Source organism: Oryzias latipes, chromosome 19 (assembly GCF_002234675.1).
Source record: "Oryzias latipes chromosome 19, ASM223467v1".
Taxonomy (NCBI): Eukaryota; Metazoa; Chordata; class Actinopteri; order Beloniformes; family Adrianichthyidae; genus Oryzias; species Oryzias latipes.
Genome location: NC_019877.2, coordinates 25191853 through 25207842, shown reverse-complemented (window position 1 = coordinate 25207842; position 15990 = coordinate 25191853). Strand labels below are relative to the sequence as shown.

The window sequence follows — 15990 nt, the reverse complement described above, 5'->3', positions numbered from 1 at the left end:
TTCACATCACCCAGCTGCACCATGCAGTTGTTAGAGATGTATACCACATGAAAAACACCAAACACAAACCTGAATCAGGCACACTTCAACTTCTTTAACCCCTTGGCTGTTTTCATTATTTTGACTACCGTAACGTAATTCCCGCGGAATCTCGAAGCAGAGAAAAGCAGCTTTACGCTGATATGCATGTGAGTTCATAACCGATATGAAAAGCTGATTTTCTGAGCGTGATATCACCAGTGTCACCAGTCTCCAACGTTAAAGGGTTGACAAGACACCTGTACTACAAGCTAATCTCAAACCTGTACACACTGCATCACGTGATGCTGTAATGGCTTAAATCTACACTAACGGAATTATTTACCCATCCCGCTTGAGACTGTCAGACCTTAAAGCAGGGGTTCTCAAAGTTTTTGTTGCGGAGGGTTAGGTAATCGGGTCCAGATGCTTTTTGCAGGTGTGGTCGGAGGTTGCTTCTACTCATCTAGTAATTGTATCATTTGACAGACTTTCTTTTGCTCTGGACATACAATGTCAGCTACTTTCAGCAGACAGACATACATACATCAGATAAAGGTTTGCTACGCTGGGCCATTTCCAAAGCCACAACGTAGCTACTAGCTTCTGTCACAGCTTCACTGGATTTAGCCATTTTTGTAAACATTATCTGCTGTGGTGCTGTGGTAGGGCGGTCGACCTCCAATTGGAATATTGCGGGGTCGATTCCTGCCTTGCCCGCCCATGCGTCGAAGTGTCCTTGGGCAAGACACTGAGCCCCACCTCACCTCTGGTGGAAGTTTGGCGCCAGTGTTTGGCAGCCGAGCCGCCACCAGTGTGTGAATGTGTGTGTGTGTGTCTGTGAATGTGATTGTAAAATGCTTTGGGCCTTGAAGAAGGTAGAAAGGCGCTATATAAGTATACGCCATGCTGTGCAGCACAGCCTCGTTGTTGTTGGAGCTTATTGCTGCGCTCCTCGCTGGTAAATTTATCATAGTTTCTATGATTTGTAACATAGTGACGATTCATATTGAATACGTTCAGCATTGCATTTACCTGCTTGCAAACAAGGGACAGGACTTTATCCATGAGGTACGACAAAGTAAGCATTTGTCCACTTAGGTTGAAAGCGCCTTTTTTCCTCGCCAACACAACATTTTTCCTCAAAGGAACCTGCTCTGGCTCTCTTTTATTGAGGGCCACAAAAAAATCTTCCCGCGGGCCGCCATTGGCCCCCGGGCCGCACTTTGGTAACCCCTGCCTTAAAGTGATGAACCACCTTTCTCTGTCTGATAACGTAATGTCAAGTGTGGTTTTGATGGTTGCCAGGAGAATACTGGCATGTATGTGTACTTAGCTGACTGCACGATTCCAACTGTGAGGTTTGGTGGAGCGGGTCATGGTGTGGGGCTTGGCCTCTTAGTTCCAATAAAACAAGCACTAAGTCTTTCATTAAACCTCTTTTTACATTCTTTTGTTTATAGATTGACTTTACAGAAAAAATATTGGGAAAAGCTTTTTGGTTTTTGCCATATTTGCTGTGAGTTTGTTGCTGGAGTTAGGTTCTGTTTTATGTAGTGGTAGTAGTTAGATTGGACTGATTATACAGTTAAAAAGAAGTTGATGTGCTATAGAAGTGAGCAATCAGAATCTGGCTCATCAATCACTGACTGGATTTTCCTTCTTGTCCATGATTTTCTGACAGCCTTAGTCACATGCACCCATTCAGGGGGTTGACCTGTTCTGGATTTGGTTTTAAAATATCTGTACAAACACGTCTGCCTCTGCTTCACCCTGACTTACCTCTACGTTTTGTATGAGGGTTCACTAGTATCTGTCACCCTCAGCATGCCCTTAGGAGAAATGTGCATTAAAATCCGCACTCTATGGCTTCCCGAAACCGTCTACGACCTTGAAAACCTGTGTGTCCCATACAGGTTTGCCCATTCTTCACCCGCAGACAACCTGTATCTACCCTTAGGGGCAGCTGCGACTAAGGCTTTAGATCTGATGCTTTTGATAACTGCAGGGAAAACCGACAGTTGTTCATTTAGATGTAAAACTGATGTATAACAACTTGGTGTCATTTTCTAAACTGTATTGGAAGGGTTAATGGCTTTAATGAATTCCATAACCGTTCCAAGTAATAAAAACAACCCAACTTTAAATCGTCTAATTTAATGAAACAATTTCTACTCAGGTTTGTTGCATCAAAGCAAAATTTATGTTTAATCCAGTTTCATTAGGAAAAACGGTTTCCGATTAAAGATTGGATGGTCAAAATGAAACCTTTACAATCTTTTTTCTTCTTCTTCTTCTCTGGACTTTGAAAATCCTCTTTCTCTCTCTTTTCCTGCTAAGGCTTCTCCTCCTGTTAGTTTCCTCTCTCCACCTTGGCAGTATCAGCGCTCCAGGCCTTTCAGGAAGAGGCCCAAACCCAGCATCCCCTCCATTCTTATTAGAGAAAGTGAGTCACTTATTCTAGTTTTTAGTCCCCTTTATTCTGACTAACAAGCACAAAGGTTCCACTTCATCCCCTCATATTAGCTCTGCTTTTTCAAAGATGTCTGCCGGAGCATTATTATTTCAGAATCATCCCATCAATCTTTTTGGCTTTTGACTTAGTTGAAGATTTGAGCTAAAAAAGATACATATGTGCTCTGTCTTTGTGGTTCATCGTTTGTGCAACACAGATACAAAACACAATGTCAAAATAACAGTTTCTAAATTAGATGTGAAAAAAATGTGTTGCTTTGAAGATCCAATCCTTGCTTTAACCTTTTACCTTCTTTGGTTGCAAGATTATTTTTTGCAATTTTAATCTTCCTCAATCTTTCTTCATCACACCACACCAAAAAAAACCAAAAAAACTTTTTGGCTGTTCCGTCTGAGAATTATTTTCAATGCGACCCGTGTCAAGACTACTTTCTCCAAAGTAAAATATCCCTTCATTAAAGGGCCTATACCATGCTAATCTTCAGGCATTTATATTAAACAATATCCATATAAATGACAACAATACCTTTGGGACTCCAAACAATGATTTGTGTAATGAAATACAAGTTATTTTCACCGCTCATTTTCCTACCAGGAAGTAAGACGACTCGATCTCTCCGCTTCTTGTGGGCGCCGCCCATTTCACGACATCAATCTGGAGTCGGCCTCCACAGCGTGTATGCGTTTCGCCCACAAAAACACACAACATCCAAACTTTTGCAAAGACGGATGTGTGCATATTGTTCATTTAAAATGAAAGCATTTCACCGCTATCTCTGCTGAGAAAGTGGTGTGTGTGTTAGCTTGGGGTGGAGCTAGCAGCACAGACTCTTCCTGGAAGGGGCTGTTCCCCACTTCATCACAATGTGAGGATCCACTCCTTTTCATGGGTTGGGAGGGGCTGGTACTCAGAGCGCAGGTTATTACAGGAATACTCAGAAATGTGTGAATGGTTCAAAATACCGCTTTGGGTATTATTTGTTAATCTTTCTTCATCACACAACCCAAGAATTATTTTCAATGCGACCAGTGTCGAGACTTCTTTCTTCAAAGTAAATGTCCCTTCATTAAAGAGCCTATACCATGCTAATCTTAAGCCATTTATCTTCTTTCTCTTTCGGCTTTTCCCATCAGGGGTCGCCACAGCGAATCATCCTTTTCCACCTCACTCTATCATGGACATCTTCTACCCTAACATTAGCCAACTTCATGTCCTCTGTTAAGACATCCATGTATCTCCTCTTTGGCCGTCCTCTTGTCCTCCTGCCAGGCAGTTCCATCTCCAACATCCTTCTACCAATATATCCACTATCCCTCCTCTGAACATGTCCAAACCATCTCAGTCTGGCTTCTCTGACTTTGTCGCTAACACAGGCAACATGAGCCGTCCCTCTGATGTACTCGTTCCTTATCCTGTCTAACCTGGTCACTCCTAAGGAGAACCTCAACATCTTCATCTCCGCTACCTCCAAATCATCTTCTTGTATCTGTCTCACTGCTACCGTCTCTAACCCATAGAGCAGAGCTGGTCTCACCACTGTCTTGTACACCTTTCCTTTGAGTCTTGCTGACACTCTTCTGTCACACAACACTCCTGACACTTTCCTCCACCCGCTCCAACCTGCCTGCACTCGCCTCTTCACCTCTTTTCCACACTCCCCATCACACTGAACTGTTGACCCCAAGTACTTAAACTCCTGCACCTTCTTCACCTCAGCCCCCTGTAACCTAACGCTTTTACCTTGATCCCTCTCGTTCAGACACATGTATTCTGTCTTACTACGACTGACCTTCATGCCTCTTCTTTCCAGAGCAAACCTCCACCTCTCTAGCTGTTCCTCCACCTGCTCTCTACTCTCACTGCAAATTACAATGTCATCCGCAAACATCATTGTCCAGGGAGATTCCTGTCTTACCTCGTCTGTCAGCCTGTCCATCAGCATAGCAAACAAAAAAGGACTCAAAGCTGATCCTTGGTGTAGTCCCACCTCCACCTTGAACTCCTCTGTCTGACCTACAGCACATCTCACCACCGTCATACTTCTCTCATACATGTCCTGGACTACTCTGACATACTTCTCTGCCACTCCAGACGACCTCATACAGTACCACAGCTCCTCCCTCGGCACCCTGTCATATGCCTTCTCTAAATCTACGAACACACAATGCAGCTCCTTCTGACCTTCTCTGTACTTTTCCATCAACATTCTCAAAGCAAAAATGGCATCAGTGGTGCTCTTACGGGGCATGAAACCATACTGCTGCTCACAGATCTCCACCTTCTTCCTAAGCCTGGCTTCCACTACTCTTTCCCACAGCTTCATTGTGTGGCTCATCAACTTTATTCCTCTATAGTTGCTGCAGTTCTGCGTGTCACCCTTGTTCTTAAAGATCGGGACCAGAACGCTTCTCCTCCATTCCTCAGGCATCTTCTCACTCTCTAAAATCCTATTGAACAACCTCGTTAGAAATTCCACTGCTGTCTCTCCTAAGCACTTCCATACCTCCACAGGTACGTCATCAGGACCAACGGCCTTTCCGCTCTTCATCCTTTTCAGAGCCTTCCTAACCTCATCCTTTCCAATCTCTGCTACTTCCTGCTCCACAACAACCACATCTTCCTCCCTTCTTTCCCTGTCATTTTCCACGTTCATCAGCTCCTCAAAATACTCCTTCCATCTTTTCTGTACACTCTCCTGGGTTGTTAGCACCTTTCCATCTCTGTCCTTAATCACCCTTATCTGTAGCACGTCCTTCCCATCTCTGTCTCTCTGTCTGGCTAGCCTGTACAAGTCCTTCTCTCCTTCCTTTGTGTCTAACCTGTCATATAGCTCATCGTAAGCCTTCTGTTTGGCCTTTGCCACCTCTCTCTTCACTCTACGCTGCGCTTCCTTGTACTCCTGTCTACATTCCTCAGTCCTTTCTACATCCCACTTCTTTTTAGCCAACCTCTTCCTCTGGACGCATTCCTGTACTTCCTCATTCCACCACCAAGTCTCTTTACCGTCTTTCCTCTTTCCAGATGACACACCTAGCACCTTCATACCTGTTTCCCTGATAATCTCTGCTGTAGTTTCCCAGTCATCTGGAAGCTCATCCTGACCACCCAGGACCTGTCTCAACATCTGCCTAAATTCCTCACAAGTTTCTTCATTCTGTAGCTTCCACCAATTGGTCTTCTTTTCTGTTTTCCCTCTCTTCTTCTTCCTGACCTCCAGAGTCATTTTACACACCACCATGCGGTGCTGTCTGGCTACACTCTCTCCTACTACCACTTTGCAGTCATTAACCTCTCTCAAATGACCTCGTCTACATAGGATGTAGTCCACCTGAGTACTCCTACCTCCACTTCTGTATGTCACTCTATGTTCCTCTCTCTTCTGGAAGTAAGTGTTGACTACCGCCATTTCCATCCTCTTCACAAAGTCCACCACCATCTGTCCCTCCAGATTCCTTTCCTTCAGACCAAACCTGCCCATCACCTCCTCATCACCTCTGTTGCCCTCACCAACATACCCATTAAAGTCTGCTCCAATAACAACTCTCTCTCCTCTGGGGAAACTCTGTATGACCTCATCCAACTCACTCCAGAATCTCTCCTTCACTTCTAACTCACAGCCAACCTGTGGCGCATACCCACTGACTACATTCACCATCACCCCTTCGATTTCTAACTTTAGGCTCATCATCCTGTCTGAGACTCTTTTCACCTCTAGAACACTGTTTACAAACTCCCCCTTCAGAATCACACCTACCCCGTTTCTCTTCCTATCAACACCATGATAGAACAGTTTGTATCCTCCTCCAATACTACGTGCCTTGCTGCCCTTCCACCTTGTCTCCTGCACACACAGTACATCTACCTTCCTTCTCTCCATCATGTCTGCCAGCTCTCTGCCTTTCCCTGTCATTGTGCCAACGTTAAGAGTCCCTATTCTCAAACCTATGTTCCTGCCTTTTCCCTTCTCTCTCTGGCCACGGACCCTTCTGCCTCCCCTCTTTCTTCCACCAACAGTAGTCAAATTTCCACCGACACCCTGTAGGTTAACAGCATCGGTGGCGGTCGTTGTTAACCCGGGCCTCGACCGATCCGGTATGTCTAAAGTGTTGTGGATGATTCGCATGGTTATTTTGGCAATTTTTACGCCGGATGCCCTTCCTGACGCAACCCTCTCTATTTATCCGGGCTTGGGACCGGCACAGAGGCAACTGGCTTGCAACCCCTGTGGCTAGATTTAATCTTAAGCCATTTATAGTAAACAATATCCATATATGTTATGGATACTGTTTTTTGTGAGGATTTAACATTATATTACCCTTAAACCTCATGATATAGGGACTTTAATTTTTCCAAAATCAGAAACTTTGTTTTTCTAAATTCTTCTTAGCTGTAGCCAGTGCTTTGCGTTTTTTAAAAGGCTTAAACTATTGTAGCCTTTCTACAAAATTCTGTTTATTTGAACTTAATAATCCTGAAAAACGTTTCCAATGCAGCAAACGTGTGATTGAATTCTACTGCTGTATTTATTTTTCTTAACCTTCTCTAAAAGAAGTCTATTTAAGTGTACTACAAGTATGTCTTTGCTAAAAGTGAGGCGGTATACTTTAAGGTTACTTTTTATACCATCTTTATATTGTAAAGTGTTCCAATTTGGTCTGAAGAAGTATTCAGTACACTTCCAAGACTGCATGTATGTGGTCTGTACTATAGTGTAGTATACAGACCTTCAAACTCTAATCTTGCATTGAAAAAGCCTTACCTTTTTAATTTTTAGAAAGGTATTAGACTCCGGACCATGAAGGGTTGGCATCATTCCATTTTTATTTTTTTATCTTTTTTTATAGAAACTCTGCCTTTTCTGCTACCGATTACCTGGATCAGGTGTGTTTTTCCGATAAAATGCAGGCAAGTTGGAAAACATCTGTGGGGCATTGCGTTTTGGAGTCTAATACCTGTGATAGACCTGGACAGACACCCCAAAAACAAATATAAAGCTCCAAAGTTTTAGTTTCATTTAAAGATCTTCACCTGATTAAACTGAGATCCTTCATTCTTGCTCATCTGGTAAATTAAAACTGACTAAAGTTAAATTGGCTAATATAAAAAGAATTGGTGGATTGTTGTAGGAATGACTGATGGCAGATTTTTTTCCTGGTTCCTCTCTCATCTGAGTGACTGTAGCTGCCCCTCTAACTGTTGTGTCCTCCTGTCATCTCCCCTGTTGCTTCCCCCACTGCCCCCATGCAGGAGTGGAAAACCTGGTGATTTACTTCAGTGACACTGCGTGGTACGGTACTGTTTTCCTTCACATTACCTGCTTAATTCCACTCTTTGTTTTACACTCATTTTAAATTGAAGTGAAAGGAGTCCGGAGTTTGTTGGAGTGGGATACGACCGGGGGGGGGGTTAAAGCTCCCCCCTTCTAAACTAAAGGAAGTGTCTAATTCATTTACCAAACTCTTATTGGATCATTTTCTAACCATTTTCATTATTTGTGACCATTTCTTTTGAATTAAACAGATGCATTTGTCGACATCTCCATGAGGGATCAGTTGCTGTTGGTTAGACTGAGTCCTAAAGAAACAAAATAAAATGACTACAAATAGAAATGAATTTATTGTTGATGCACAACTTTTGGGACTTATTGTTGAACAATATTTCTTATCTATATTTGATTGTGTTTTGACTTGATTAAAACCCAGAAGACTTGGTGAAGAACTTTGATTTTGACTCTCTTCTTTGATGACAAGTTTTTTTTTTCATTTTATTTATAGTCTTTCTATTTTTTATGTAATACAAAATTACAGCAGACATTTGAAACATACAAACAAGGAGCAAAACAGAAGGTCTGAGGACCTGAAAGAGAACAAAAACTCTGAAAACTTCTTTTTTTTCAAGAACATTTTTTCATATTTAATGTAATATCTCGCATTTATCAAGTCTTTGCTCTCCATCTGTAAAGGACAAGCTTCTGTAGTTCTGCAGGTTACAAACTCAAAACCAAACATATTGGTCCAGAAGAGCTGTTTTGACAGAAGGCCTGCTGTGCAGAAGACAGGAGCAGAAGCAGAGGAAGCAGCTGCATGAGGAATTGTTCATAAGGAATATGAGTGCTTCTCTGTGGAGACGTGCTGAACCATCAGAGAAGAAGAAAATGTGGAGAATAGGTTTTGGAGGTTTAGACTGTTTAGATGTTGAAGTATCTACATCAGGGGTCTCAAACCCGCGGTCCGCGGGCTATTCGCGGCCCCCAAGAGGATATTTTGCGGCCCCCGCCTCAATATGAAAGTCTATCCCATGCTACATGCTAGGACCACATTAAGGAGTTCCTTACTTTCCTTATTAGAACGTATTTATTCGCTCGTAATTTTCTAGATCCATGCAGCGGTTTCTGAACTTGTTTGTGGGTCGCGTAGACACGAAGGAGGGTTATGGTTACGGTTAAGCGCGCGGCGGCGTTCAACGCGACCAAACGGTTCTCTCCGCTCCCACAGGAGAGTCGGGTCGCAGAAAAATGTCCCACAGCTACACGCGTGACACCTAACGGGTCTCTAAAATTAAACACGTGCGAGAAAACAACATGATTTAGTCTTAGACACACTGAAAATACGTGTGACATGTGAAAATGCAACAGTAGACGAGTTTGAGATGAACCAGCGACGCGCCTGTATGTTTGGGAGACCAGGCGCGGGGGGGGGCGGGGGTGAAGGCGAATCTGCAGCGAGACTGAAGGAGAACAGGAAGTTGGAGTTGTCCTTAACATTCAATTTAGTTTTAATCTGCCTCTCCCCCCCAGGATGATCTGTGTTATTATATCTTTTATATTTATTTTAATGTTGTGTAATGTATGTAGCCTTTTTTTAATCAATAGGTATTTTAAATTATTTTAATTGATCACTCAACTACAAAAACCGTCAGGACACATTTCCCACAATGCACTGTTTTGTATTCAATTGGCGGCTTGCAGTCAGTGCAGTATTACATTTCCATCTGCGTTTGCACAGGTTGGGGTCTTGCTCCCGCCCCTTTCTGGTGATACTTTTGTGATGATTGACAGGTGATGTTGGAGCAAAAGCAAAAACATCCGTCTCACACCAGGTGATCTGCGCAGCGTTCCGTCCAGCTGGGTGATCTCAAACATGCTTATTGTGCATCTTGGCTGCACATATTTGGTGTCGCCAACATGAATGTCCATCCGTTTTTTATAAAAATATAGGAGTGTCTGACCGGCTGCTCTACAATAACGTGTGACCAGGGTTCAAATGTGCAAAAAGTCATAAGATAGAAAATCCAAAAATGGTTACTGAACTTTGTTTCTCCTTTACTGATTTGTGGTTTAAAGAGTAAACTTTTAAAAAAACATTCAACACGGACTCAGAATTGAGAGCACATCCTCTCTGACTTTTCCACCCCCAATTTCAATAAGTGCAAGTCCAGTCCAGATTTCCTGAAAATCATCTTCATCCACACTGAGGGTCTCAGCTGTTTGGGAGGAAGTGCTGCCAAGTGTCCAGCAGTAAGAAGACAAGAGAAGCCGTGTTCAGAACCATCGATGGAGGTTACAGAACTGTAGAATTGGAGTCTTCTTTAGTGTTTAATAGTTATAATTCAACAGTGTTAACTAAACTGTGTTAATAGGGACGTTTAAATTAGAAAACAGTAGATATAGAAGACTAAATAAACAGAAATGTATTACTGATTTATTTACTTCTTGATTTTTTTATTTACGTATTTTATTTGAATGAGAGTTTTATAAGTAAATTTTGTGCAGAAAACAGTTAATAATAGAGTATAGTATTAGTATAGTATATGTTCCATACAAATTTATTGGCTCTCAGACACTGACTAGTTGCGTGGGTGCGTTGAAGTTACGGCCCTGCCTTCAGTGGCCCCCAGGTAAATTGAGTTTGAGACCCCTGATCTACATAGTCATATCAGAACATCATATCCAGCCCTCCACTTGTGTGATGTTTCAAAATGTTGGCCTGCTCTTTCAGTTTGACACCAGACTGTTTTTTTCTTTTGGTTATAAAATTGGTCATAATATTGGAGTCAATGGCGAATTGCTCCCTTTACCAACCTGCTCCTAGTGGTGATTGGTGGAACAGCAACATTTGGTGCTTCCTGGTTCCTTTTGAGGAATGAAACAAATGAAGCAGAGGAACAACAAGAAACATGCACATTCATAACAGTATTTCATCTGTCAAAGCAGCGTCACACAGACTCCCAGATCAGAGTCTAAAATGACCACCTTATTATTTGAACAGTGAGGCGCAGGTAAAAAGCTTTAATTTTCTCAAAAACCTTTTCATCTGGTTTGCTTTATGTATGAATTTTGGTTGTGTTTACTGTCTTAAAACTGATTTTCTGCGCCAAATCATTTTCCCAAATGTATTATTACGACTTAAAGCACAAAGTAAAACTGCTTGTCGGATTGTCAGAGCATTGCAGCTGGCGCCATCAGGAGCCTCGCGGGTGGATGCATACTTTTTTTCAACAACTGAAAAAGTGTGTTTTTTGTTTTGTACTTTGTTGCAACTGAACATTTCTAAACATTTTTGGGAATTAATTGAAAAAGGCAAACATGTAGAACAGCACAGTTTGCTAAAAAAAATGTTTGCATCAACCTTTGTGACCAACCGTCTGCTTGTAGGCCTCTGTAGGCATTCTGGGTAGTGTAGTCAAGTCACTTTATATGATGTTTTGCTCAATGCGCCCTATAATCCAAAGTGCCTTATTGCTGGAAAAATAGCATTCTATCCCCTTTCATCCTCTCTCCATCCCATTAATTACTTTTCAAAACCTCAGATTCATCTAAATCCTGATTCTTTGTCATTTGTCTTCCTAGCATGTTTGTCTCAGATGTTCCTAAAGAGTCATTTTTGTTTCTGCTGCACATTGAAAGAGGTTTGTTTTGTTGTTACAGTCTCCAATACTTGACTTCTCCAGCTTCAACGCCCAGAAACCACTGACTTCACCAACCCATGCTCCCAGTCCAGGTAACCCCACCCAGCCGTCTCCCCCATCAGACAAACTCCTCCTCTCCCCTTATACCAACCAAATAAGCCAGAGAGAAGGACATAACCGAAAAATACGCAAGACGGAGCCGTCGGGTGGAACTTCCAGCAAAGTCCTGTTATCACCACAGCCCTCCAAGTTCCAACTCCTCCCGTCCGACACCTCCCCTAAATCCAGGGTCTCCAAGCCGCCGTTGGACCCCCATAAAAACATTTCAAGGGCAAAGGTCAAAGCAATGGCTTCCACCTCCTGTTCATCCATCCCACCCCCCCAAACCAAAGAGCCACAGAGGAGCCAGCAAACAACTGTTCACGCTTCTCCCTCCAGCTTACCTCCTGGTTCTTCACGTCAATGAAGATGAGGGAAACATCATTTTGATCACTTCATATCCAAGCTAGAAAAAAAAGTGCAGAAAAACAAACTGCAAGAAAGAAAGCGGGGATCTGTGCCTTCTGATTGGAAGATCTTCTTTGCTTTGTACCATCAGCCGTGTCCTCCCACGCTTCTTCTTGCTGTTAGTGACACTGCAGTTCTTAACTTTTTGGTTTATTTAAAATGTTTCCTAGAATGACAGACAAGTTCATTGTAATTATTGGCATCTGCAGCTGATGTTCTGAAGAAGAAAATGATCCAAATCGCAAAGGCTAAGACTGAGAAATCTTTCAGCTTTTCAATTTGCTTTCCACTGCATTTACCAAAACACTTGCAAACAGCTTTAGCTTTATCATCTAAAGTGGCAGAGATTCTCTCCTACTCAGATCTTGGTTGGGCCTAACTTCATCCTTTGAGTTTCTAAACACAGATACCAAATTCTATGTTCCTTTACACGCTTTTTTTAGTCAACAATTTAAAATATAGAAAGTTTGTTCCAGTCTATGTGGTACGACACAGTATATCATCGTTCACACTGCAAGCCTTAATGCTCAATTTGGATTTTTTGAAAAAATCCGATTTTTTTTTTTTTTTTTTTTTTTTTTTTTTTTTTTTTTTTTGCAATACCGTTCACATTTCCAAGTAAATCTGAACTTTTGTGGTCTCCAGTGTGACCGTGAGACGACCCAAAACTGACCCCCATGTGCAGAAGAGTACTCAACAGTGAACGACGTTACTCGTTGTTCGCAGAGCCAATGGGAACAATGGATGCCAACAACAGTGTTGTCAACAGTGGAGCTCTTTTTGCAATATTAAATTTATTTTCACGAAGGAGCAGCACAATTACAATCTTCTCATTTTAAGAAGGCGATGGAGTCGGGATCGTCCGGACCCACTGTTGTGGAATGAGGAGGTGTATGTGCTGGGGCCACTTGCGCCGTAGAGACAGGAGAAGAGCGCGTGCAGCGTAGGAGGGAGTGACAGGGGGGTAGTGAGGGCGCGCATTCATGTTGTGTGTTACGGTGGAAGGAGAACGGTAATAGAAGAAAGTTTCCCCCAGCTATGGACTCATTATTAACCCACTCTGGAGAATCTAAGGGTCAGAACAGGGAGGAGGAGGATCCACCTTGGGTCCCCCGCACTTCTGATCACGGTCGGAAAGGGGAGAAAGAAAAAAGAAAAAAGTCATGGCGGGAAAGGTTCAACATTAGGCTCGGCCATTTAGCTGGAAATATTTTCAAAAACCGCCCAGTTGCAATAAGATCCTTTGAGTTTAGCCTGAATAGAGCGGTCACCCCAAATATGAATCCAATGGGTGACCTCGCTTCCCTTCCACTGACTGGTCTCTGCAGCATCGTCCGCCATGGTTGACGTTTATGTTCTCGATTCCGCCTACTTCAACGCAAAATTATGACGTTTGTTGCGTATCAATGACGTATGGTTCGGAATCAAGCCGCCTGGCCAGTCAGACGGCGGTTGCAATTGAAAAGATCGGATACGTTTCGGAATCAGGCGGCATACCCAAGTGGCCTGGATCGCAATTGAAAAGATCGGATCTGTGTTGTTCAGACTGTCATGAAAAGATCGGATTTGGGTTGCATAGGGGCAAAAATAGGGTCGTTTCAGCCTGCAGTGTGAACTTAGCCTTTGTTCCTGAGTTCAGAAAGGACTAATATTCACATAAAAGTATTTTTTTAGTGTATAAAAAATACTGAAAAACAAGCTGAGGATCTAAACTTGTGGTTCATCTGAAAAGATGTTTTTCATATTAACATTTCTCAACGCTGTATAGCAGGAATCCAGGGTTCGATTCCCGAAGGGGAATAAACAATGGTAATGGGGCAATTACCATATCAATGGCGAGCAATTAACATCACCCAGTGAGGGCACTTGGGCAATACCCTCAATGCTACTGCCTCCTGAGCGCAGTGTGGCTGCAGCTCACCGCTTCCCCAAGGGATGGGTCTAATGCAGAGAAGAATTTGACCCATAATTAAACTGTCAATTATTTTTTATTTTTTTTTATTTCTGTAGTTTGTGCCGAAGAGCTGATTGAGGCTGTGGTTTTCAGACTGCCAAAAGCCTGTCACAGTTACCAACGGTAAATTTAAAAAGTAATGCATCAGTAATGAAAGCTCAGAGGGAATAATTCTTTAAAAACTTTGGTTCATTAACCCTTGTGCTATCCTATGGGGTCCAGATGACCCCCCCCTTCCATTGAGGTGTTCTCCCTACCATGACAAAGGTGGATAAAGGTGGAAAGATTTCATGTAATCCATGGACACCAGTGAAGATCACAAATCATTGAAGACAAAAGGTTCAGAGCACTGTCTAGTGGGTCTAAATGACCCAACTCCCAATGTTAAAGTGCCTAGGATAGCGCAAGGGTTAACCTCCATTAAAATCTCTGCTGGAGAGTCTGTGAAATATGCAAGAAAGATTTGCATTTCTCAGTGCTACTAAAAGTCCACAATTATAAAACCTTTTCAAACTAGATTTGCTTTCAGTTTAATAATAAAAAAAAAATAATCTACAGACTTTGATTCCATTTGTCTCATATCATTTGAAACACTCAAATTCTCACAGCAGCTACTGTAATATGTATATGTGTATGGAATGACATTTACAACAAACTCAGTCACTGAAGCGTTAAAGGCAATGAAGAATGTGCAGTCACACCTTTGCTTACATGATTATTTCATGCTTAATACAAACTCAAAACATCAAACGTTGTTTTAAGAGAAAAGCGTCTGAATTCTTGAAAATATGCTTATTATGAAATGTAGACTAAACAACAGCAGCTGTTTCTGTTCTCAGTAGGTTCAAGACTGAAAATCAAACATCACGTTTGAAAAGCTAATTAGTGCTTTAATTCTGCAGCAAAACCTGCTTTTGTCACTTAATGACAAACAGAAGAGTATTTGTTGCCAATAAATCTAAAATTCTTGAGATGACAGTACATTGTTTTTTTTTTAAACTATGAAAATTCTCAGTAATCACTTCTCCACCTTTTTTATTAAATATTTCAGTCCAAGAATGTTTCACATGAAGCTTTTTGTCAGTGTTGCAGACTTAAGGTTATAGTCTCTGAAACACAGACTGACAATTCCCATCTGTATTTGAAACACAGACAGAATCTACCCAGTGGATCACGTGTGATCTGGCTACAAGCTGGTGACCTCCAGGTGTGGCCATGGAAACTGAATAGGAGGGGCACACAAATGCAGGAGTGGAGGACTTTTACCTGGGTTAGGGTCTGGATTTCAGTGCTCTGAGTGGGAAAAAAGTCTGAATTCACATTTGAATGAAGACAGAGAGGAAAAGAATGAATATTACTTGTAGTCTGAGTTATGATTTTATTTAATTCGTTTGTGTTAGAATTTAGATTTACTGTCATGTCATTTTTTTAAGATTCCGACATCTTTGGTTGTAAAAAGACTTTTAGTTTGAAAACTTAAGTACAAGCATCAAGCATTTCCTGTCTGCTTTTTGAACTTGATTTTATGTGTAATTTTTGTGCAATATAAAAAACTGTTTATGCTGCTGTATTAATTCTTATTTATGATAAACTACTGTCATTACAGTGAGTCAGTGAGATCTGACTGTGTAAATTGATAGCAATATTAATTGCTCATCTATTATGTTTCGTTTCTTTGTCTTAATGATGATCTCTTTTAAAATGCACTTTAAAGCCCCAAACAGAAGCACCTGCTGGGTTCATGTTGGGAGGGGCCATCCATTCCCATTTAAGGGTCAATACACAGATAATATTATTAACCCTTATTAAATTATTCTTTTTTTAATAGTATGACTAAAATGGGAAACCAGCTTTGGTTAGCTGTAGAGGAGTTTGGCTGGATTTTAGTCAGATTTTTCACTGTAAGAATTCATTGAAGCTGTTCATTAATGTTTCTGGTTCTGGTTTGCAGTTGACTGAGATGGGTCTGACCAATAAAAATATATGAAAAATTGTGTCAGTGCTTCAACTTCAGCTGTGAGTCAAAGTTTTCAATTGTGGTTCATTAACCCTGGTGCTATCTTAGATGACCCCCCCCCCCCCACCCTTCCATTGAGGTGTTCTCTCTACCATGACAAAGGTGGATAAA

General features: G+C 41.8%; 1 protein-coding gene across 10 annotated transcripts in view; it reads left to right on the top strand.

The window, feature by feature from the left end:
* Positions 1-15856, top strand: part of LOC105353814 (serine-rich coiled-coil domain-containing protein 2) — a 38791-nt gene extending 22935 nt beyond the window's left edge. For 2 of the 10 annotated variants that reach the window (XM_011473549.3, XM_011473548.3), the window contains exon 14: positions 11421-15856. In XM_011473549.3, coding sequence (XP_011471851.1) covers positions 11421-11867 — 447 coding nt within the window. In that variant the 3' untranslated portion in view covers positions 11868-15856. Of the gene's footprint in view, positions 1-2358; positions 2465-7741; positions 7787-11420 lie in introns of all 10 variants that reach the window. The other 8 variants (XR_002289878.2, XM_020702048.2, XR_002289879.2 and 5 more) reach the window with 8 other exon arrangements.
* The last annotated feature ends 134 nt before the right edge of the window (positions 15857-15990 follow it).